General features: G+C 43.1%; 1 protein-coding gene across 1 annotated transcript in view; it reads right to left on the reverse strand.

Moving 5' to 3' along the window:
* Positions 1-679: 679 nt before the first annotated feature.
* The window catches only part of MPZL1 (myelin protein zero like 1), a 71,204-nt gene continuing 46,237 nt past the window's right edge, over positions 680-25,646 (reverse strand). Inside the window, exons 3-7 of the mRNA XM_038541800.1 lie at positions 21,777-21,943; positions 17,605-17,818; positions 16,752-16,884; positions 14,223-14,325; positions 680-3,350 (exon numbers count right to left, since the gene is read on the reverse strand). Of these exons, the coding sequence (XP_038397728.1) occupies positions 3,249-3,350; positions 14,223-14,325; positions 16,752-16,884; positions 17,605-17,818; positions 21,777-21,943 (719 nt within the window). The 3' untranslated portion in view covers positions 680-3,248. The remainder of the gene's footprint in view (positions 3,351-14,222; positions 14,326-16,751; positions 16,885-17,604; positions 17,819-21,776; positions 21,944-25,646) is intronic.

Raw genomic sequence — 25,646 nt, forward strand, 5'->3', positions numbered from 1 at the left:
GCCCACCTCCCTTTCCACTACCCCTTGTAGGAGACACCTAACTCTTGTTTCCCAGAGTTAGGTGTCTACACAGCAAGGATTTAGTAGCTATTAGCTATTACTGTTAATTCCCCTGTTGCCCCGACTCTGTGGCAGGTCCTTGAAGAGCTTTGTCTTGTTCATTTATTTCCTCATGCTTAGCACACTTGCCTGGCACAGGATAGTTCCCAATATATATGTGGTGAATTAATTACATCCACCATCCAACCAGTCAACACCTGCTGAGCCCCTGCTAAGTACCAGGTACTATTCTGTGTGCTAAAGATGGAGCAGTGAACAAGACAGAAAGGTCTGGTGCTTAACTCCAACAGGGAAAAACAGACAAGCACATGGGTAGAGGGATAGAACAGTTAAACAGAGAAGAACAGAGTGGAATTAAGGGGGCTTGGGAGAGCCAGTGGAGGGGGTGAGGTTGCTCTTTTATATATGGCAGGTCTCTCTCAGAGAGGGACCTCTGAGCAGAGACTTAACAGGTGCCCACTGCGTGCTCTGGGCAGAGGGGATGGCAGGTGCAAAGGGCCTGAAGCCGGCAATGCGTGGTGTTTCTGAAGAATGAGGAGGACAGTGCCACCCGAGTGGGATGAATGAAAACACTTTTATCTCTTTTTCTACTTGGTTAAAAATGAGCATACAACACAACTCAGTAATTGAAAAAGATGTATTAAAACATTCACAAAAGTACAACAATTTTGAAGAAGAAAAAACAAAAAACTAATAATGAACTTGATGGTTTTTTCCCTAGCTGGATACATTTCCACTGAAAACCTACAGGTGGTTTGGGATTTTCACCTCTAAGAAATTCCTTCTAGGTGGCCCCTTATCACACACAATTTTAAGAGGTCTCATTCTGCCAACGATTAGGGAGAGGGCCGTTCCGCCACCCGGAAAGCAGACCCCACTGTTGTCATCCGTGGCCAGGCAGGGGAACACTGGGACGAGGCGACAGAAGGGACCAAAAAGCCCAGAGGAGGCCAGGAAAAGGCCCCGACCCCGGGCGCTCCGCCCCAGCTGCGCGACCGCAGCCAGGAGGTCCTGCCGCCAGGTGCCCGGCTGGGGGCGGGGCGGGGCGAGCCGGCAGGGGGCGCCCGAGGGCGCGCTGGGCGGGGCCGGGCTGCAGGCCCGGGCGAGGGAGGCCAATCGGGAGGCATTAGGGCCGCGTGCTGTGGTCGGGGACCCGGGGAAAGGACGCCCCTTTTCTCGGTAAAAAGTGCCTGTCAGTTAACGTGACACCTATAAAGGGACGCACTCGGGCTCGGGCGGCCGCGCGAGGCGGAGGCGGAGGCGCAGCAAGGACAGCGCGACCCGGTCACCGCCCCTCCCCGCAGAGGCGCCTGCGCTGCTCGGAGCGGGCGCTGGAGTCCTGGGGGGCAGGGCAGAGCCGCCGCTTGGCTGCAAGGTCTCGGGGAGCCCTGGGCGCCCCCGCGGGCGCGGGGCCTGAGCTCGGCCTGGCGGCCCTGCTTGCCTCCTCCGGGCAGCCGGGCCCGGACCCCGCCCCGACCCCCGCGAGCTGGGGGGCAGCGGAGCCGCCACCACCAAGGGCTCCTCGGGAAATAAAAGTCCGCGTGGACGGACGGACAGCTGGACGGACGGACGGACGGGAGGCCGGTTCCGAGGCGCACGCGCCCTGGCTGTTTTGCCCCCGCGTGCACACCTTCACCTGCGCGCCCTTCGGGGTGGGGGGCGCCCGGGGAGTCCCGCCTCAGCCCCCCCCCCCCGGGAGGAAGGCGAGCACCACCGGGTGTGCTCTGCGACCAGCAGGTCAGCGTCCTCGCCCTCGCCCTACCCCTACCGGGGGCTTTCACGTCCTCTTAAGCGGAAAAAAAATTCTGTTACAACCAAGTCATCCAGAAAGGGGGTAATGACCATATAAATGTTTGGTGACCTTCACCATGTTTTTCACTCCCAGTAAAAGATAAAAACTCCTAAGCTTGAGATGGGGTAAGGAGGGTAGTCAGTGGAAGAAAATGAACTCTTGGAAGGAATATCCAAACTTTTCCTCCTCTCGTTGTCTACCAATTCGACACAATGGGAAAAAGTGAAGGGAAAAAAAAAGGTAAAAACAAAAAAGGGAAATAAAATCAAAAGAACCCTATCCAAAACTCCAAAACAGTAAGACAAAGTAGAAGTGCTAATAACCCTCCCTGCTGATTAAAAAAAAAAACAAGACAACAACAAAAAACCCTAGACTATCCTTAACCTTTGAGGCGCCCTGAAGCTATTACAGAGCCATGACTAATGCTTCTTGCCAGAATCACCACGGAACCCTCTATAAAGAGGACTCTCTAGAGAGGGCTCTGAGACGCTACAGGCTGGCTTTGTAATTATCCCATTTGTGCCTACTTAAAAGGAAATAAAACTCCTCTCCTTTGGCTGTATGGGGACCCTTATTTCAAGCAGGAAGGTCTTAGGCAAAGACTGTAAGGGTACCTTTTACTCCCCAAATGGTACAGTACTCAAGCAAGGCTGGGATTCCTACTTCAATTATGTATATGGTATTGATCTAAAAAGTACCTAGAAAGACGTGACCTTGGCATTTATCCTTTGCTGGTCTTGCTAGGACGAATCCACAAACTGATAAGACAAATGGTTTAACATTAACGTCGGTCTCACAACATTATAAAAGCAAAAAACCCGCCCTGTATTTTAGAGGAAAAAAAACCACTCACAAAAACTTCTCAAACTGGGTTCAAGCGGCACAGCTAATGGAGGCTTTCTAAAACCTACAGCCAAATAGGTGGTGCTGACACTGGGTTAGAGGCCGCCCTGGACACACTTCCATCTGTGTCTCCACTCTCCAACCACGATAAATGCTAAGACTGGTTAAGCCCTTAGATAAAAGGGCCATGTCTACTGGAATACTAAAGATCTGCTACCGTCTCCATTAAGGCAAACCACATCTAAATGACAGTGACAAGAATGTTTCTGACTTTTCCCAACTGTAAACAACCTTGAAAGAAAGTACAAAACAGCAAGACAATTTATATATGTAGAATCATACCATCTTCTCATCATGCAACATTGGCTCCCCATATCAGATTAAATAGAATATTTATACATATCCTTTATACACATCTTTTTCTCCATCCATGAATAAACATGTGCTTGTCCTTGCCCAGGTCTCCAAGGCCACATGTGGCTATGGGTTACATTCTCTGCACAAGCGTCCTGTTTGATTAGTTTCTTGCTTAGGATATGTTCTGGGTCTTCTCTTAATTTTTCCGGATGTCCGCATACACCACAGACTCTGACTTGTTAATCTTGTCACTGTGATGTCCACCAGAGTGGTCTAACTGCGCATATATGACTGGGCCCTGGAGAAGAGAAGGACAATTAGAGGTTTGGGGAAATCGGTGGTCCCTTCAGGGGCAGGTGCAGAAGCAATCATTAAAGTGGTAACATTAGGGTTCCAGAGTAATGAGTTCCTTCTTTTGAATGTCTTCAAGAAGACCTCTTATGAACGCTATGTCCAGGACTGACTTCAAAACAACGGTGTTCACAACATTGAACACAATGTTCTTGTGATTGTGAAAGCTGGTACAAGGAGGTATGTTACATTACTGTCTACTTCTGTAGCTGGGAATTTCTATACATAGAAAATTCCTCCTCAGGAAATTACCCTTATCTTCATACCTGACCTGCCACAGAATTCCTCAACCCTTGTAACTGGGATCAGAGTTTTAAGGACTAAGATGTACACTTCTACCAGCCTGAGACCCACTGAAATCGTGAGCCTCAGAATGATGCACGTAAGAAACCAGCATGTTGGGTGTCACTCAAAAGATATGATCAATTTGAACGGGTCACTTTGTACAAATAGGCGCTTAAAAACATTTCAGATATATCCTCCCATGTACTACTTAGAGTGTAATTCTTTTAGTCTGATCCTATCATAACCAATACAAGTATCGCTTCTTTGATATCTAAGATCAGGTAACTGGTTTTCCTGTTTTAAAATGAAAACCCAAAAGCCATGACCTGAAGCGATATAAAGAAAAATCTAAATGGACTAGCATAGAAGAGGTCTGCCCCCTGGCCTCAGCAGTGAGGAAGGGGGTTCCAGGGCCCCAGCCAGAGCAGCCAGGGAAGGTGGGCTGCCTGGGGACACAGCAAGTTCTCAGACTCCTGGGGGAGGAGGTGTGAACAGCAGCAAGAGTTTCAAATACCAGAGGGATGTTTGCACTTCATGACCCCTAAAGTACCTTCCAACCCAGGGATTCTAAAGTTATAAACAACAATAACACAATAGCCCTGATTGTACAAGTTCAGTATAACCCCAAGTCAACCTTTCTCCCAATCCAGGAAACTCTCCTTGAGAAGTCAAATATTGTGCTTAAGCTTTCAACTTTGGAATCCTAAATTCAGTAGCGAGAAGCCTGTAGTTTCAACTAAACATCTTATTCCCACCCAGGAGCCCCACAACCTGCATCCCCTAGAGGGTCATCCTGCAGATGTGCAGGCACTCCAACTTCTCCAGGAGGGACACACCAGCTGTCAGCACTGTACAGGGAGCACCCAAAGTGGAGTTACAAGGTAATACTCAGGGACATCTGGGTGGCTCAGCGGTTGAACGTCTGCCTTCAGCTTAGGGCGTGATCCTGAGATCCAGGATTGAATCCTGCATCGGGCTCCTTGCGGGGGGCCTGCTTCTCCCTTTGCCTATGTCTCTGCCTTTCTCTGTGTCTCTCATGAATGAATAAAATCTTTAAAATAAAAAAAAAGTAATACTCAAGGGCTGTCTCTCAGGCCAACAGCCTGCCCATCAACAGCTGTGATTGAGACCACTGTAGACAGTCCAGCCAACTGTAGGGATGTGGGTGGGCCAGCAGAGATCTGCTGAACTGCTCCTGACCAGATGATCTGCCCAAACGACCTAAAGAACTGGGAGCCAAATAAATGGTGGTTGTTTTAGGTCATTATGTTTTGGGGTGGTTTGTTACACAGCAATAGGTAACAGATACACTAGGTGAGTGGAAAAGAAAGAGAACAGAGAAAGCAAAAATGAAAAAGAACACAGAATAGGTTATCAGTAAATGTTAAAATATCAGTAAAATCTCTCATGTGAGATGGTGTTGTCTTTCATGGCAAGAACACATAACAGTTTGTTGAAGGCAACTGGGAAAACACTGAAAGATAAAAGGAATTCCCTCCTGCTGATGGATTTTTCTTTTTCCCCAAATTGCTTACCACTGTCCAATGCCCTCAGTCCCTTTCCCTCTTACAATGGGGTCCTAAGATCAGGGACTTTGTTAGTTAAGTGCCTAGAGCAGTAGTGGGCAGACCCGGTAGGTGCTGGAGAAGGCGTGGATGATGTAATGGACCAAAGGAATTCTGGGATGTGGGTCCAGATCAGGCATCTGCTGATAGATCTAGTTCAATCTCCAACAGCTCTTTGAAGCCGGGTTCTGAACCTTATTGGGACCTGAAAGTATTCTGGGTCTCTATGGAACATGGAGGATCCTGGAAACGAAGAGCAACATGGAAATGACTCTGCCACTACCAAGGCAGGCACTTTCAGATATTTGAGAATTAAAACAATACATGAACAGCATCTAGATGTTTTTACTGTACATCTTGGCACGCATCTCCACCACCTTCCACTTGTTTTTGCAGGGTGGGGTTGGGGTGCTTTTCCAAAGAATTACAGCAATCAAATGAAAAATTATTCTGGATACATTTTTACCCAACTGTTCACTACACAGACTGTCTTTAACTACTGAAAATGTTTCAAGAAACAAATTGCTTGACCCAGGTCTCTTCTTTTAGTGCCAGTTAGCATGTATTAATTACGCAGAAGCTACTGTGCTATGTCCCGCTTCCCCTTTCTGTAGTCTCTGCGGTCCTTCCTAATCTCAATCACACCTGATCCTCTAGCACCACTACCACCAAGAAAGAACATCTGCTTTTACCACATGCTCACTGACTGTTCATGAAACACCCTTTTCAGTATTTAGTATTTATGCCACTGCTAAAAATAGGTGTGAAACACAGTTAGTTACCTTTTAGGACTCTGAGATACATGAAACCAATTATCAAAACGGACTTGAAAAGAAATGGACGGGCAGGAGAAAATAAGCACCTGCCTTTGAGCCAGACAGATCCAGGTCTAACACCAGCTCTGCCACTAACTAGTAACCTTGAACAAGTGACTCAATCTAACTAAGCTTCAGTTTCTTCATGTGTAAAACGGGATAAAAGAACCTCATCCGGCCGCTGTGAGAACCAGAGGAAGCGATGCGCCTGCATACTTCTTCAAACATTACTGGGTCTTTGTGACTCAGCCGAAAGGTGTGTAACTAGTCCACTCTATCACTGCCCCCCGCCCCGCCCCCTACCAATACCTGCCTTGTGCATACAAAACATTAACCATTTCCAGAAAAGGATTCAGGAAAGATACCCACACGCAAAAAAATTATGTTAAACTAAACTTGACAAAGAGTTTTACTTCTCATCCCTAATGCTGGAACACTTTAAGTAGTGCCTACCTAACAACCTTCCCAAACCAACCTTCCAGTTCCACTTGCTGGAAGAACCTTAATTTGGGTTCAGTGGTCACCATCCCTTTGCTCAGATAAACGATCCCACCCTTCCTTGCCTCCCCCCCACCCTGGGGCGGGGAAGCCAATCATATTTCCCGTCCCCTTGCAGATGGGACTGGAAGAGTCATAAGCATGTGATCTGCTCCCAGTGGGGACTCAGAGAAGTTTGCTGGGGGGGCTTCTGGCCAAGATTTTCCTCCATAATTAAAACTGCATGGGAGGAGAGTCAGCTCTTCTCCTGGCTGCCTCTTCTCGGGTGTTGCCTGAAACCACGGCAGCCATCTGGAGGCTGCAGGGAGCTCAAGAACAAAGACAAAATACAGAAGATGAAAGAATATGGTGGAAAGAACATGTTTGGATCCTGATTTGAAGAAACCATTTGTAAAATGGTTTAACGCTGTTGGGCCAGTGAACTCAAGAACACAGAAGTACCTTGCTTTGGGACCTCTTGTGAGTTAATAAACCTGACTGTCTGTTAAAGCTACTTTTACTCAAGCCTTCTGTCACCAAGTCTATCAATGGTAACAAAAATAGTGACCAAAGACAGAAAATAATACAGAAAACTTAATGTCCTGTTTCGGTGTTATGGTTCATCTTCTATAAATTTCCTTCTTAGCACACTCCTGTTAAGTTCTCTCCTGGAGTTATTTATTTATCCAAGTAGTAATTACTAATGCAATTAGATTCTCAGATGAGGGCAGCCCGGGGGGGCTCAGCAGTTTAGCGCCGCCTTCAGCCCGGGGTATGATCCTGGAGACCCAGGATCAAGTCCCACGTCGGGCTCCCTGCGTGGAACCTGCTTCTCCCTCTGCCTGTGTCTCTGTCTCTCTCTCTCTCTGTCTCTCATGAATAAATAAATAAAATCTTTAAAAAAGAAAAAGATTCTCAGATGATGCCTGAGGGTAGAAGATGGAAGGTTTTGCTGATCAGGGAACGCGTCACAATAGAACTCCTGGAAGAAAGTACCAAGGGATAGTTTGCAAATATTCCCATCCACATCCCCGCTTCACCGATCTGATTGCTAGCATGGGCAGCAACCACCTATACCTGTCCTTATAAAGCACAGTGTGCCACGAGCCCTTATAATTAAAAATAGAAAAAAAAAATGAGATCAACTTGCCCCAACATTTCATTTCAGAGGAGGAACAGATGCTGATGTCAAGTAATTCTCCCCAAGTTAATACCATTGTCTGGACCCCAGAGTCAGTGCTAGTTTGTAACACGTCACTACCCTGGAGTTCAACTGAATATGAAGATTTTCTCAAGGCTGTTTGTGAGGGTATTCAAAAAACACCAAAAAACCTGTTCATTAGGGTATTAAAAAAAAATTCTCCACACCTGGGAAAAGCCTAAAAATGATCTTAACCACCCAGGAGACTCTAAGGTTCTTGAGCGCAGAGTCCAGGTGCTAATTATCCTCGCACTTTCTGAGTCTGGTCTACACTGCATGTACAGTAAACACCCACGTGTATGTGGAAGTGATCGAAACAGAATATCCAGAGGAATGATTAGATTTTTAAAAAGATTTTATTTATTTATTTATTCAAGAGAGACACAGAGAGAGAGAGACAGAGAGAGGCAGAGACACAGGCAGAGGGAGAAGCAGGCTCCATGCAGGGAATCTGACACAGGACTCGATCCCAGGACTCCGGGATCACACCCTGGGCTGAAGGCAGCGCCAAACCACTGAGCCACCTGGGCTGCCCTGATTAGATTCTTAAAAGAACTGTTCTGTTTCGTTGCATCCAACTTATAATTAATCTCATAAATTCCATAATAAGATGGAACATATCAGGTCAAGTACGTTTTTCCTAAACCGTGAAAAACTTTGCAGCCTCAGTTTGAACAAACTGAAGAAAGAGTATATCATAAGGATTCTGAACTCCCATCAAATACTCCGGGGCCTGGAAAGAGAGGCATCCCTGATACATAAACTGAAGGTGGTGGGTGATGGTGAATAAAAGCACACACTAGGGGCACCTCGGTAGTTCACTAAGTTGAGCATCACATTTGATTCCGGCTCAGGTCATGATCATGGGTCATAAGGCTGGGCTCTGCACCAGCGGGGAGTGTGGCTTGAGCTTCATTCCCCTGCCCCTCCCCCTGATCACACTCTATATAAATTGAATAAATACATTTTTTTTAAAGCACACACTAGGACCCCCTGCTAATGCTCTACAGCACTTAGGAATTTTATGGAGTAAATGAAGCAACTGTTTTAACCTTAGGATAGCATTCCCTGTTGTAAGTGGACATGACCTGTAAATGCAAATCTAAATAAAACAAAAGCTAGAAGACCGATTGGCTAGGCAATCACATAGTCTACTTCCAAGCCTTGGGTTAACTGGCAAGGGATTTAGAAGTTCCAGAAACATGTAAGGCAGAAACTAGTTTGAAGATGTACAACTGTAAAATAAAAGGTACAGTATGATTTGATAAAAAAAAACCTGAGTCAGACAAAGTATACTTGGGTATAGGCCACCTAGGCAGAAACCCTGATGTGATGGGGGCTGAAGAGGCCTCCAGGGGTCTGCCCTGAGCACAGAGGAAATCACCTAAGAATCAACTGTGAGGAACCCAGTTTTACTCTCAAAGCTAATCTGGTATTATCCTGCAAATGCTGAAAAATGTGAATACGGATAGATACAACGGTTGGATTATTTCTTACCAACCTCTAGAAAATGCCATTGGGTTCGAAGTCTGGCCTGGGCAGAACCCTGGGGTTTACTCACAGGAAGTGAGCCAGTCTCTGACTCAGGGACAGCAGACAAGGGGGCGGGCGGGGGGGGGGAGGGCACAGCCCTGAAAACGAGGTGAGCAAGTCTGCTTATTAAACAGTGAACCCTCATCTCTCTCCTTCCTCTACTCAGCTCCGAAGCAGGGATTTCTTTCCAGAGAAATTGACTAACCCAAGAGAAAAAGACTCTCAGCAATGGATACTTTCTAAGTCTCCAAATGGATGACAGTCAGTGCTTTATACAGTGAAGCCCACTACCCACCCAGGAAGCTCTTCTCTGCAGAAAGAGCTTCTGATCAGATTTGAGTGACTTAAGTATCAATAGATAACCAAAGATCATTGGGTATTTGAGTAAAGCTTCTAACATAAGACAGAAATTATGAGAAAAAGGTAATTCTTTTTATTTTTTTTTTATGATTTTATTCATGAGAGAGAGAGAGAGAGGCAGAGACACAGGCAGAGGAAGAAGCAGGCTCCATGCAGGGAGCCCGATGTGGGACTCAATCCCAGGACTCCAGGATCATGCCCCTGGCCAAAGGTAGGTGCTAAACCGCTGAGCCAGCCAGGGATCCCCATAAATAAAATTTTTAAAAATTACATAAAACATAAATGATATGCTGAGAGAACACAATGCATTCATAAAAACAAGTACAAGATGTTATAATTAGGGAATAAGAAATAGCTTTCGAAAATTTTAAAAAAGATAATAGAAACTTAATATTCCATTAAAGTTGGAAAATAATGTTACAGAAATTTTCTAGAAAGCAGGACAAAGGGCAACCAAGGTGGCTCGGCAGTTTAGCACTGCCTTCAGCCCAGCGCCTGATCCTGGAGACCCGGGATGGAGTCCCACATCAGGCTCCCTGCATGGAGCCTGCTTCTCCCTCTGCCTGTGTCTCTGCCTCTCTCGCTCTCTGTGTCTCCCATAAATGAATGAATGAATGAATGAATGAATGAATGAATGAATGAATGAGTAAATTAATTATTTAATTAATTAATTAATAGAAAGCAGGACAAAAACTGCAAAACAGAAAAAATAAGAAAACTAAAGGACTGATCTAGGAGATGGTCCAATTCCTATTGGGATTTCCAAAGGAGAGAATAGAAAATAGGAGGAGGAAAATCTCTAAAGCATAATGGGAGAAAACATCCTAAAACTGAGGAACATACTTTTCAGATTGAAAGGGCACACGGAATAGCAAACACAATGAATGAAAAGGACCCACAATTTTATGAAATTTTAGAATACAAGGGATAAAAAAAGATTCTGAGGGGATCTCTGGGTGGCTCAGAGGTTTGCCTGCCTTTGGAGTCCCAGGATCGAGTCCCGCGTCGGGCTCCCGGCATGGAGCCTGCTTCTGTCTCTGCCTCTCTTTCTCTCTATGTCTATCATGAATAAATAAATAAAATCTTAAAAAAAAAAAAAAGATTCTGAGAAGGGGCTTAAAGTGGGTACCACACAAAGAAGCAGGAATGAGAAGAGAGCAACCTCTTCGCTTCTTCACAATGGAAGCTAGAAACATCAACAATGCCTCAAAATACTGAAGAACAATTTCTAACCTGGAATCCTACCCAACGGAGTTATCCATCACGTTTAAGGAAGGAGAATAAAAACAACTTTAGACGTGCTAAAACCAAACAGGTTCTCTTACATTTGGGGAGGTCAGAAGGACCCTCAGGAGGACCTCAAGCACCAGCAGGGCTGTGTTACTTCTGGGGGCTCTGAGGAGAGTCCGCTTCCTTTTCTCAGCTTATGGAAGCTGCCTGTATTCCTTGGCTGAAGATTCCTTCCTCTGTCTTCAAGGCCTGGCAGGATAACATCTTCAATCGCTGGCCCTGACCCTCCTGCCTCCTTCTTATGAGGACCCTTGTGATTATACGAGGCCTGCATGGATAATCCAGGAGAATTTCCCCATCTCGGATCCTTTACCAGAGCTGCAGAATCCCTTGGGAAAGGTCAAGCAATATATCTCACAGGTTCCAGGGATTAGGATGTGGACATCGTTGGGATCATTTTGCTTATCAACCAAAGCCTCAGAATTTTTATCTCCTGTGCCTTCTCTCTCAAGAAATTATGGAGGAAAAAAAAATTATGGAGGATATATCTACCATAATATGGGAATAAACTAAAAAAGGTGAAGAACTGAGTCTAAATAAGAGATGAGTAAATAACATTTGTTGGGCGAGAAGGCCCAAGATGACTGCTATACAGCAGCCTAAAGCACAACAAATGCAGAAGATCCTAACAGGTGTGTCTCCAAAAAAAAAAAAAAGAAACCAACAAAACACGTCATGTGTTTCCATGTGCGCAGAGGTGTTTAAGTGGAGAGTTTTGAGAAAGAATATAAATACAGGCTTAGAAGACTATGCAAATAAAAAACAAGGCAAATATTGGCTCCATGAAAAACAAAAAAATTATAAAAGGAAGCAAATATATGTGGTACAATGATGGAAAAAAATAGGTACACATAATACTGAAACATATTTAAATACAGTGATACAATCTCATTGGGAGGAGGCTTGTGTATATGTATGTGTACAAACCGTGTGTGGGAAGAAAGGCCAGGAGAAAAAGAAATGTACATTTTCATTCTCCATAGTATGGAGTCGGTAGTTAATATCTAAAACTGAAGTATCCAGAAGTAGTAATAAAATAAAGTTGTTTGGAAACATTAAGATAATATCAGAAAAATTAGTTTCCAAGAATGGAAAGCCTCTGGCTATTTTTTTTTTTTCTTATTCCCTTCTCTTTCCAGATATTGCCTATTTTCTCTAGTTGCCCTCCTCTTCATGCTTTATTCTGGATAGTTCCTATTGCTGTGTCTTCAAGCTTATGGATCTTTTCTTCTGTATAGTCTATGCCATCCAAGGTGGTTTGTTTGTTTGTTTTTTCCATTTTGTCTTTTTTTTATATTTCTCTCATTATGTCAAGGTTTCCTTTACATCATTAAGATTAGTTATAAGATTTTCATACTTGTTTAAAAGTCCTGGTTCTATGAATTCTATTGTTCTGTCATTTCTGGGTTTGTTTCTATTGATTGGCTTTTCTCCTGGTCATATTTTTTTTCCTGCTTCTCCATATGTGTGGTAATTTTTGATTGGTGTGAGACATCGTAAAATTTTACACTGTTAGGTGCTGGATTTTGTTGTATTCTTGTAAAGAGTGTTGGATTTTGTACTGGCATGCAGCTAAAATACTTTCAGTTTAGTTTGATTCTTTAAAGGCCTCCTTTTAAGCTTTGTTATGGCAGGTCCACAGTATCCATATTCTGGTGCTACATTAGCCTGGTACTACTATTATAGTAATACTACTATATTCCGGTACTACTGGGCATGACCATTTGGAGGACTGCAACCAATATTCTATGTATTAAGAGGCACTCTGGCCTTTAGGAACACAAACAATTCCCAGCCCTGCATGATATCATATAACTTACTGCTTTTCAGATGGTTCTTTCTCTGGTTTTAGGTGTTTTCTCTCATACATCCAAAAATCTCTATCTACTCAGAAAAGGCTCAAAGGAGCCTGGCCATTCCATATCTCTTTTTTTTCTGTGTAGTTTCTTCTTCTCTGGAACTTTGTCTCATAAATCCTAGAAACCTTGGCCTCCCCAAATACTGACTTCTCTTCCTCAATTCCTCAAACAACTGAGTTTGTTTGTGCTTCCCCTCCTAGCACTGCAGCTTGGAAACTGCCTCAAGGCAGTAAACTCAGACAATCACAGGACTCCTCTTATTTGTGTCCCTTCTCTCAGGGATTACAGTACCACACAACCTGCTTTCCAATATCAGAAACCATTGTTGTTGTTGTTTTTCTTTCTAGTTTGTTTTCAACAGGTGAGCAACTCCCATAGCACTTCAAAAGTAGAAGAAAAATCTTCTAAGCCTTTTTCCAATGTTATGCCTAACTCTCAAACCTTTATTCTTAACCCTATTCCCATCTGCAATCCAAATTAGTGAAGTGAGGTATCTGCGTTATACCGTTATCCAAAAGAGACAGATAGACTAGGAATTAGTCACAAGCCCGGACGCTATGATATTAACAGAGAATGTTCTAGAACTTGAGTTCTAGCCCTAATGCTGTGATTCGCTCGGCGTATGCTTTTAGTGATTTAATATCACAATGCCTCATGGTCCTCACTACATATTAACAGTTATGGAATAAGACTGAGTACTACTTCCACAGAACACTGTTATTCTTTTCTTTATTTCCTTTTAAATCCATCTGACCTCCAAAACACCTCAGGGAAAACCTGTAATTGGCCAAATTCCTTAGATTGCTTTCTACCCCAGAAGGACAGAATTGGTACTAAGCTATGGAATTTTTGCCATGCCGCAATTATAGTCACAAGAGCATAGTCAAAACACAGTACTAACCACCATGCTAGATTCTATGCTAAGTTCCAAATAAAAGATATTTCTCTTCTGTACTTTCTAAAAGAAGTAGAAATCAATGCCTTGTTCATCAAGCCTACCAGTTATTCAGATAAATGTTTACTTTCAATTTCTTCTAAAGAACTCATACAAAATAATTTATTTTCAATACCAAGAATATCAACCTTTTCCTAATTCCTTATCTTATAGAGCACCTCAAAACAGAATCTAGTTCACCAGATCTATTTCTTTAAGCAATTCATCTTACATCTGAGGGGCCATTTCCTAATTTCAATTGGCCTAGAGGAGCCAAATTATTAGTAAATCATCTGTTAGTGTTGCTTTGGTGGAAACCTTTCCTCAAGTCAGATTCTTCTCCCATATTTTCTTGTGGTCCTCCTAGGCCAGCTCTAATTTCCCCTCTTGTTATCTCTCTTTTCTGTCTCAGGGGTCAGTATTCTTTCCTGACCAGGAAAGTGACAGACCACCAAACTGCAGAGCACAGTACGGTGGGCAGAACTGCAATCAGCCGTTACCTGATGGGATCCAGAAGGCAGGCTCTTTACTAGACCCTCTGTGTCGGAGGGGGACTTCCGTGGAGCCTGCTTAACCGGTGACACACTCTCTGATGTACTGCAGCTGATGAGTTGGCAATTTGGAGAACAAATGTAAACAGAAAAAAAAATTAAAATAAATGGGAAAAAAATATAGAAATGCAAGTGATGGCAAGGTGAAGCAGCAGATAAAACAAAACACAACAGAACAATGAGTATCAAAATGATCACAGATCTTGAGACTATTTCTTATCCCTGACACTGTTTCTTAGAAGTTGATGAACCTACTTAAGGGTAAGTACAGAAACTGTGTAGTGCAACTTCTTTGCCCCACTTTGCAATCACACTATCTGCTGAATGGGACTCTGCCTATAATGCTCATTTATCCTTTTGCTGCTCTGTGTTTTTCCCCTGCTATCACTCCTCCTCTGGGATGTTTAAAGGAGCAAGCTAAGCCTTTGTAATAGCAACAAGGCAAACCTTTGCTGAATGTATTCCAAAAATTACAGATCCACATCCAGGCTTGTAGTCTTGGCTCAACTCATTCCTTTCATTCCTTAGTTCCCCATATTTAGTTTCCCTACTAATACAACCAAAGAAAACCCAGGAAGTCATGAATGATAAGAAACTGTGGAATGCCACATCACACAGGCTGAACTTTTTCAGGGCTCTGGGGATCTTTCACAATAAACATTATCTCATAAATAAATAAGGGAAAGTGAATGGCAGGAGGTACCTCATTAGGGATTCTCTAATGGTACATGTCAGCTTAAATCCTTGTTAACGCATTTTTAAAGAAAATCTTAGGAGTTTGGGAAGGTTCACATTCTAGTGTGATTATAACTAAGACTAAAGCAAACTGTGTTCTGTGAACTGCGTCTTCTCTGAATCAGGAAGCTCTAAGCTCTATATCCCAAACCAAAATGGTCTGAGTATCTAACACAAAGAGGGTCTCAGCCACCAATAACAATTCATGTATGAAAGAACACTAAAACACACACATACACAAAGTCATTCTACGTGAGGAATATATATATATATATATATATTCAGGTGATCATAAAACCTCTGAGAAACCTGACAGCCCAATTTCACTGGGATGGTACACTCAACAAGTTGCCAATGCAAACATAAGACATATTTGTGGACAAACCATAATAGCTGTTGTGTTAGCACAGAGCTAGCTGGTTAGTTGTCAACAAGGGAGATGGGCTGAATACATACACATGAATGTTAACAGCAACGGGCAATGTGATTAGTTACCATGTGTCTAGTGGGATTGGAAGAGGACCCCAGCCCTGTTACAGTCCCAGTGTGTCGTCTATGTCAGCTTTTCTTAAGAAGTAGAAGATAAGCAGGATCTGATCCCGGCACACCAAGGTGGAAAAAGCAGGGCAAGGGGAAAAAAAATCATAGTAAGAAGAAAAGCAGCATTCACGATGCCATGCAGGACTCTATGGCATACTCTTTTGCTCCTTTATTAACCCCAAAGCAAGAACTACACACTGGCATGTCACCACCCTGGATTAGTCTCTCATGTTGGGTATAACACTTGGGTTATATTTCATCATAAAGCACTCACTATGCCAAGGTATAGATACAGTCAGCAGAAAAGAAGCATTCCAAGCAAACAAGATCTGAATTTGAACACTCAAACTGGCTAAAACACAGCACTCCTAAAAACCAGAGCAGCAGAGCCCGGGTTCCCACCATCCACCAGCAAGGGGGTTTGGGGCAAGCAACCCCCTCACAGTCCTTTAGGGCTGGTAAGGTGAGCCCGCGCACAGGGGACCCGGCTCGTGTGACAGCCTGAATCCGGCCTCTGCTGAGTCTTACCCCATGAGTTCTACATAGCTTACATGGCTAGGTGTCCCACTGGAGAGAGGGAGAAAGAAGGTTCTTCAGTTAGACACACCCTTTGCTCCGAGGTGTTTTTCGAGAAGCCATACACAAGAAGAAAAATCTACTTTTCTTTATTGCTGGTATATTTTGCTGTCCAACTCTTATTACCCCAGTCTGGATGAATAGAGCCATGCATTCGAGAATGATCAAAGCAATAAAACTGCTTACAAAACTATGAAAAGGAAAAGCCCTCATCATCACATCAGCTGGAGTCATTTATTAGCACAACTCTGTGACTAGAGTTTTCTATTTACCTAACTGAAAAGAAGAACCTTGTGAGATTATGACCAAGAGATTCAAATGACAGTCCTAGTGGGAGAGTGACGTGTGTGGTTTCATGATATGGTACTGTCACGCAGAGCCCACATTGCTGCGTGGTTCACTGCACAAACCCATGGCAGGTGTTCGGAAGTGGGGAGTAGTGCACGGCCCATGTTCACCAGCAGGTCACCGATTTCTGCTGGCCTGCACCAGCACACCTCTGAAGGACAGACTCCCCCGATCCCGATGTGAAAGTAGCTAATTCTTCACCATTGTTTTTGCACAAAAAAATATAGAAGTTTTTGGATTCTTTCCCCCACCTCCTCCCCCACAAATGGTGTTTCTTACCCAGTATAATCCCTTTTAGAGTTTCTCCTTCTATAGAGGACAGCCAGGATCATGCTGATGAGCAGAGTGAGACCTAGCACCACAGCAGTAACTATACCCACCACCACCCAAACTGGAAACACGGGCAAGATCTCTAGAGAGAAAGAACAAAATTGTTTTAAGGTACTTTGCTACCAAGAGAGGAAGTGGGATTTTATTAAATTAATAAGCAAGTGCTTTAGGAGTGACCACTTCGTCTTTTATTGTCCACATTATGAGCTCCCACTGTCTAACCGATATTGTACAAATGTTAACCGATACAGAATAAGCTACAGAGCTAATAAGGATCTCTATACACTCAATCCCTCCCACTCAAGGCTCTGAACTCAAAGCAATTCCAGGGGTGTGAATTTACCTCAATTTGCTCTCTGGCAAAGCAGACTTTGTCTCAAAGTGAGACACCAGAAGCTGCATTTCCTCCTTATTTTCCAGAAAAGGGAAGAAAAAACTGTACTGCAAGTGTTAGAACTTTCTCTTGGAGAATATCAAAGCAGTATTAATCTTATTCTCCACTGCCCATCCCATCCAACCATAGTGAACTAGGTCCTTCTTCTAATTAATACTGAAAAATTAACACTCCTAAAATTGGATCAGTGGGCTCCAGGTATACAAATGAAGAAACTAGCTACTACAGCTGGATAAACAGGGCCCCCCCCTGCCCCACCAAGCTCTGGCATATTTTGGGGAGCCACGGGTACATGAAACAGGGAGCGTAACTGTATCGCAAACACAATAGGAAATGTAACTCTGTTCTCCAACTAAATCTGAGATAAAGGAGACTGTGTCACCTTTGCCAAAATACTCAAGGAAGTACCTTTCTCTACAACATAGAGCCTAATGTGTCCTGGCTGCACAACAATGTCAGGAGGGTTTTTGACATCACAAATATAGGTGCCATTGTGTATAAACTGCATATTCTCTATGTTGATTGATGCATCTTTCTTGTCGAGGTCTCCAGCCCAGCTGATTCTGTCCTTAAATGGTGGGTAATTCCCAGGATACACTTGTCCTTGGGAGTAGTGGAAAAACTGCAATTAGAAAAAAAAGAACGTATGAGCTTTTCTCAAAGGCAGATGCTCTAAACTCTTAACAGGCATGCAGCACAAGGTTTTTTCAAAAAGACTTCATGTAGAAAGAAATACAACTTCATATGACAAATAAGCTATGGAATCAAAGCCAGACCAAAGTTTAGAAATCACAGGATTCAGTCCTCTTTCAGTTAAAGAGATAAACTCATCTATCATCTCAAATCTTGTCAATATGCCACTGATGTAGTGATTACTGCCCATTTTTCATACGTAAGGAAAAAAAGACTCAAAGAAGCCATCTGCCCAAGGTCACTACAATAGGTAGATCCAAGGTCAAAGTCAGGACTATCTAACTCTTCAGAGCCAGTGACAACATCATGATTGAGCCTGTGAATCCAAAGGTTTCAGTCTGAATTCATAAAACTTACCATTTAGTTATACAAAGACGTGAAGAAAGCAAAGCCTAATTATCACAGATCAGTTACTCTGAGAGGCTTTTTCCCTCTTACATATTGGTTTCCTAGGGGTACACATGTGAGAGGAAGCCCAGACACCCCAATGTTCTTGCTTCTCTTCGAAGATTCAGCCTTTAGCTCACTTTCCTCATACTTGCTTTTAGCAAAGGAACTCATTTCTCGAAGAAACCCGCTCAAGCCCAGCACCTTGAGCCCAGCACCTTGAAAGCTAGGGAAGGCCTAGTCAGTGGGGCTTCAATCCAAGTCACTTTGCAGGAGGCTTCACACCTTTCTTTTAATTCACAGGTGAGGTCATAGTGGACCAGGGTAGAAATGGGCATTAGTCAACCACAAGCTCTGTGGTCAAGCAAACAACATTTTCAGAACCTCTGAGCACAGCGAAACCTCTGTGCGTTCTTGTCCATTCCTCTGATTTAAGGACCGTTGATATTTTGGTAACTCCTCAACCCCTCTCTCCATCTGTGGTGGTTCCCTGAGCTCTGAATCCTCACCCGGCAGCCTACTCCAGCCTACTCACTTTATATAACTCAATGGCCCCACCTCCAAGTTTGTCACCTTCTCCTGTAAACGTCACCTTCCACGTGTGTGTCCCATCTCAACTGGTGGATTACTCCAGTCTCCTGAACCATGAATCCTGGAATAATCCTTGATTCCTCTACTTTCCTTCCCACCCAGTTAACCTACTAACCCTGTCAGTTCTACCTCTTAAGTTTCTCTCTTCTCTCTATTGAAGTTCCTCCACTGATAATACCTCATTTCATGCTCTAATCATATTGGACTGTGGCCTCTTAACTGGCCTTAACCTCCTCTAAACCCACCCTCCGTGATGCTAAATGATCACTGGAAAATATTAGTAATAACAATTATATTATTATCACTACAATTTATCAATCATACACGCTGTGTGTAATATAACCTACATGCTTGTTAAGAATAGCAAACATTCTTAATTCCTGGGCTAGGAAAAGGGGTGGAAAAGAAATGGGAGCAGATAGGGAGGAGAGGACCACAAAACTCCCACAAGACTCAAGATTTTAAAACCAAAAAAAAAAAAAAAAAAGATTTTAAAACCAGGTCCTTAGACAAACACAACTACCCAAAAAGAACTAGCAAAGAAGGTAAACAGAGGGGAGAGAAGATGAGTTCCAGTTTATTTTTTAAAGATTTTATTTATTCATTCATGAGAGACAGAGAGAGAGGCGCAGAGACACAGGCAGAGGGAGAAACAGGCTCCACACAAGGATCCCAATGTGGGACTCGATCCTTGGACCCCAGGACCACGCCCTGAGCCAAAGGCAGACACTCAACCGCTGAGCCACCCAAGTGCCCCGAGTTCCAGTTTAGACATGGGGACCTTGATTCCACAGACCAGAAAAGCCATCTAAGGTATGTATGTCAGACTTGAATTTTCCTGGAAATCTGTAAACATTCAAAGCATCCTGCTCATCTTATTAAATGTGTTCTGACACTTCCAAGTATAAGATCTTATATCAATAGCTAAGCATTCTGGAATTACCTGTAATCAATTTGGTGGGTTAAGTATAAATTGATTAGCTAAAAATGCTAATCAAAAATATAGCATGTTCTTTAGGTATATAAATTTGCCTCAACCTACTTGATAAGAATGTTTTGAGCACAAATGCAGCCAACTATTTGAGAGAAAGTTATTACCACTGGGTGTCTTCCTGGTGATGTTTGATTTTCTGTGAACTGCCTGCCTGCCTCCCTTCCTTCCTTCTCAGGCATAACACCCAAGGCCTATTCCTTTTTTTAATGTAAATCCTGGGGGACACAGGTCCACTCAAGAATTAGGAAACCAGGTATATATATTCCAATCCAGTGCAACAGAGATTTTCTTTTGGAGACTATTTCAACAGAAAACATATAACTTTAATGAGACATCACATATGAAAACGAAGCTACTTAGGCTAAACATAAAACTGGTTTTATTCCAGGGACTATAGTCATCTATACACACTCCAAGTTCTCCCAAAGGAGACTCCCCAGAAATCATGATCTAGAGATAATGGGCAGGTAGTCAACTCTATTCTGTCAGGAAAGAATCAAGGAGAAATTCTAAGCACAAAGGCTCTCTGAGCCGAGGGGGGGGGGGGGGGTAGCGGGGACGGACGACACTCAAAACCTCCACAGATTGGGCAGCCCCGGGTGGCTCAGCGGTTTAGCGCTGCCTTCAGCCCAGGGCGTGATCCTGGAGACCCGGGATCGAGTCCCAAGTCAGGCTCCCTGCATGGAGCCTGCTTCTCCCTCTGCCTGTGTCTCTGCCTTCCTGTCTCACAAATAAAATCTTAAAACAAAAAACAAAAAAAACTTCCACAGATGAATAGCAGCTTCTAAAGTTTCTAGACCATGCATTCTCCACAGAGGTGACATCTCTCACAGTGGGGGCAAATACTGGCTCTAAGGGCACGGAAGAATAAGAAAAAAATCTTCCTCTTTATACATAAAGCAGAGATGTAACAGTATATATGTAGTCTTAAAATTTCTAGAAAGGGGACAGAAATTAGGAAAGTATGTTTCAAAAAGACTCCTTAAAAAGGTGATAATGAATAGAAAGATTGGGAAATATTGCTTTGGGATGCTGGGGTGGCTCAGTGGTTGGGCGTCTGCCTTTGGCTCAGAGCATGATCCTGGGGTACGGGATCAAGTTCCGCATGGACTCCCTGCATGGAGCCTGCTTCTCCCTCTGCCTGTGTCTCTGCCTCTCTCTTTCTCTTAGTGTCTGTCTCTCATGAATAAATAAATAAATCTTAAAAAAAAAAGAGAGAGAGAAACATTGCTTTAATCAATCTCTAAAGCCTAGAGACAGTAAACATTATTAACAAATTTTCCCATCTGAGAGATAAAGAATACATAAGGGAAGTAACAGTAACTAGAGGGCAACAAAACAGGGTTTGAACAAGTCCAGTCTGTATGGTGTGATCTTGGCTAGATCATGACCCTCTTGAGTGGTTTCCCACTCCCCCTCCCCAATCTGTAGTGGGGAACACACTTGTTCCTGTGCAGGTGAGGAGGTGATATGACAGAGGTATGCAAGGGAACTGCATCCAGATGATGGTCAACCATGTAACTCATCATCATGCAAAAGAATCTATCTTAAAGTGGCCGACTATCCCTGCCGAGTGCTGACACCCTGAAACGTGAAACACTGCTAAAGCACGTACCCATACATAAAGGATGGTCAACATGCAGTTCTCTCTCTCCCACTGCCCCACTCCCTGCTTCCACTCTCTCCCTCTCTCTCTCAAATAAATAAATAAAATCTTTAAAAAAGAGAGAGAGAGAAATGCTGAACTTAATTTTTCCCGGAGAGCTTGGGACAAGAGAAGGACCTTAAAATCTATGTGTCAACACACTTGTTTGGGAAGTGAACCACCAGAAGAACGGATGCTCATTACACCTGGGCAGCACAGAGCCCTGGGAACCCAGAGGGAGGCTCAGCAGGAGGAAGCAAGCATTCCTACCGACACAGTGGTGTCGGTCCCCTCTGGCTGGAAGCTCCAGGAGACCGAGGTCAATGTGCCTGTAGTGTTAGTAGACTTGAACTTGCACGTCAGCTTCCCTTGCGTCCCATTTGCCACGAAGATTTCTTTTGGGGTATACACCTCCAAGCCTGATGCATCAGTGGTCACTGGAGAGGGAGAAACAAGGAAAGCAGATTTAGGATTTAGCATAAATACTATGGTGCAATTTATCAGAGAAGACAACAGAGATAATGAGAAAGTTATGTGATATATACAGATTATCTGTTGCCATTGCATCCTATACATTTTTGGAAGAATATTCCACAGCCAGGTACTTCTTGTAAACAGGATAAACTGCTGACGGTCTGGGATTTTGTTTTCGTTTCTCAGTAAGAAGATATTTTCACCAGTTCAGCTATACCTAATGTTTTTCTTTTAAATTAAATTATTTCTTTTAAATTATGTTTTCTTCATGAGAGACTCCTAACTCTGGGAAACAAACAAGGGGTAGTGGAAAGGGAGGTGGGCAGGGGGCTGGGGTGACTGGCTGACAGGCACTGAGGGGGGCACTTGACAGGATGAGCACTGGGTAATATGGTATATGTTGGCAAATTGAACTCCAATAAAAAAAAGTTATGTTTTCTTCATTTAAATTTTCTTTTAAATTTCTTTATTTCTTAGAGTAGTTTTAGGGTTACAGAAACACTGAGCAGGAAGCAGAGGGTTCCCATAGATTACCTCTATCCCCACCCACCCTCACTCCCACCCCTGCCCCGTTTCACCTATTAGTAACATCTTTTGTTACTGTAACACTTTTGTTATAGTTGATGAGTCAATACTGTTACATTATTTTTTACTAAAGCTCATCTTTTTTTTTTAAGCTCATCATTTACATTAGGGTTCACTCCCTGTTACACATTTCATGGGTTTTGACAATGCATAATAACATGTATTATAGGAAAACACAGAATCATCTCACTGTTCTCAACATCCCCCCGTTCCTTCCACCTATTCATTCCTCTCCTCCCTCCCCTGAACCCCCAGTAACCGCTGATCTTTTTACTGTTTCTTTATGTTTGCCTTTTCCAGATCATTATGTAGTTGGAATCATACAGCAAATGTAGCCTTTTCAGATTAGCTTCTATCACTTAGCAATATTTGTTTCCTCTATGTCATTTTATAGCAAGACAATTCATTTCTTTTTATTGCTGAATAATATCCATTTTATGGATATTCACCTCTTGAAGGACATCTCGGTTGTTTCCTTGATGATCTATTTTTAATAATGTAGAGGCCCTAATTTCTTCACTTCTTTAAGTAGTTCTCATATTTTACTGTTAAATTCAACTGCTATCACATTGAACTTTTTCTCATCTTTCGTATTTAATGCAATTAAAACTATTCTCTCTCTCTCTTTTTTAAAGGTTTTATTGATTTATTCATGAGAGACACACACAGAGAGGCAGAGACATAGACAGAGAGAGAAGCAGGCTCCATGTAGGAAGCCTGATGTGAGACTCGATCCCAGGTCTCCAGGATTATGCCATGAGCTGAAGGGGGAGATGCTTAACCACTGAGCCACCCTGCTGTCTCTACAATTAAAATTATGCTAGATAAGGTATCACTTCATGTAAAGCCACGTTTAAGGGTGCCTGGGTGGCTCAGTCATTAAGGGTCAGACACTTGATTTCGGCTCAGGTTATAATCTCCAGGTCTTGGGACTGAGTGCCTCCACCCTTGGACTCTGCGATCAGTGGGGAGTCTGCTTGAGATTCTCTTTCCTTCTCCCTCTGCCCCTCCTCCTTCTCTGAAATAAATAATTAAAGAAAATTAAAGTCAAAAAAAAAAAAAAAAGAAAATTAAAGTCATGTTTATTATTTAACTGATCCTTTTCCTATAAGGGATTTAAGGAACATGCACAACATATTTTGTTTTCCTTAGTGAAATCGTATCTACTATTACATTTCAGCATGCTTGATACATATGCATTCAAGAACTAGCTGACCACCCTGTGGTCACTTCACTTCACCCATTGAATTTATTCAGTTAGTCTAAGCCCAGAAATAGTCATTAAAATGTCTATCACTTAGAATATAAAAATAGGTCCTTTTTTCAAATCTGTAGTCAGAGGCAACTACAAGAATTTTAAGGATTGCTGATAAAATCAAATAGTCTTCACTCAAAAGACATTTTTAGGGATTCAATGAAAATTAGAAAGAAAAATATTTAGCCTAAAAATGAAATGAATTAAAGCTAATATAGAGAAGCTTATCTTCCAAATAAGATATTTTTTAAAGAAATAGTTTGCAAAGAATCCAGATCTACAGTGTTCTAATTATTCTTAGAATGTAACAGATGAGCAGAATAAGGAAGGGTACTGTCACCCGGGACTGATGATCATATTAAGAATTTTTTCTTCCTGAGGTCTTAACCGTGACTCCAGGCCAAGGAGAACAAGAGTACTCCCCCAGTCCTCCCAACCATCTTCCAAATGTTTATTCTCAGAACACAATGGGCACTTTTGGCTATTCTTTTAAATAAACTGATGGCCACACTGCATCAAGCAGATTTTTTTTCTGCTAAAGAGGGTGGATTATTATTATAGAGAACAATGGATTATTATTTGTGGCCCAAACCTCAAAACAAGCCCTTCTTTCAAACAAGAAGCAAACAAAAGACGTTCCTTGCTATTGTGGGTAGGCAGAAAAGCAGCCCCAAGGCATCTGAGTTCAAAATGAAGGACAAAGCACAAGACCAGGCGATCTGACTAGCTTAACTACAGGAAGCAGCATTGGCTTATAACCCTTATTTACTGTGTGATTTTTTTTTTTAAGATTTTATTTATTTATTCATGAGAGACACAGAGGGAGAGAGAGAGGCAGAGACACAGGCAGAGGGAGAAGCAGGCTCCATGCAGGGAGCCTGACATGGGACTCGATTCCGGGACCCCAGTATCACACCCTGGGCGGAAGGCGGTGCTAAACCACTGAGCCCCCCGGGCTGCCCTACTGTGTGATTTTGACTAGTTTTCTCCACAGTGGTGGACACTGAGGGGAAGCCGGTCTGCAAAGTCAATAAATAAGTCTCCTCAAAGGTTTTCTTAAACCAGATTCCTGCCTCAAGGCTGGCTGGCAAAATCTGACACCTGAGAGGTTATTTCAAGATGGAACTAGCCCATGTGTCCAAGTTCACTAAATTTTGACCAAAAAATACTAACCAAATCCCTAGATGGCTTTTAGACAATCTATCTGAGAAAGACTTAATTATACCAGAGCTGGTTAATGGACAAGTGGCTTTAAAAAAAAAAAAAAAAAAAAGTCACTCTTTGACTAATTAGGACATGCAGCTCTAATAGCCAGGATTGCGAATTCCAACTCCCATCAATCAGCAGTTCCAAAAAATAAATAAGTAAATAAAATGCTCCATACATAGCTAGTTAACATCCTCTTGTCCCTGGCTCTCTTTCTTGCCAGCACTACTGTTGTCCTAGTCTTGGAGATCCCATTGGTCTTAAAATGAACCTTTCAAAGCCCTGGTCTCTTTGTTTATCTTCTCTTCCATTATATTAACCTCAGGCCTATCCCAGCCACCCATTCCCAAACATACCCTAGGCCAGGGCTTCTCAACCTTGGCACTACTAACCACTGGGTTGGATTGTTCTCTGTTCAGGGGCTGTCCTATGCATTACAGGATATTTAGTATAATCCCTGGCCTCTACTAGATGTCAGTGGCATCTTCTCCCCTTGCCGCTGTGGCAACCAATAATGTCTCCCAATACTGAAACATGAGAACCATGGCCCCAGGCCCTATTATTAATACCAGCAACCCCTCTACCATCTCAGGCTTCTCCACGCTCTGCCACCTCTTGGC

The sequence above is a fragment of the Canis lupus genome, chromosome 7 (assembly GCF_011100685.1).
Source record: "Canis lupus familiaris isolate Mischka breed German Shepherd chromosome 7, alternate assembly UU_Cfam_GSD_1.0, whole genome shotgun sequence".
Classification (NCBI taxonomy): domain Eukaryota; kingdom Metazoa; phylum Chordata; class Mammalia; order Carnivora; family Canidae; genus Canis; species Canis lupus.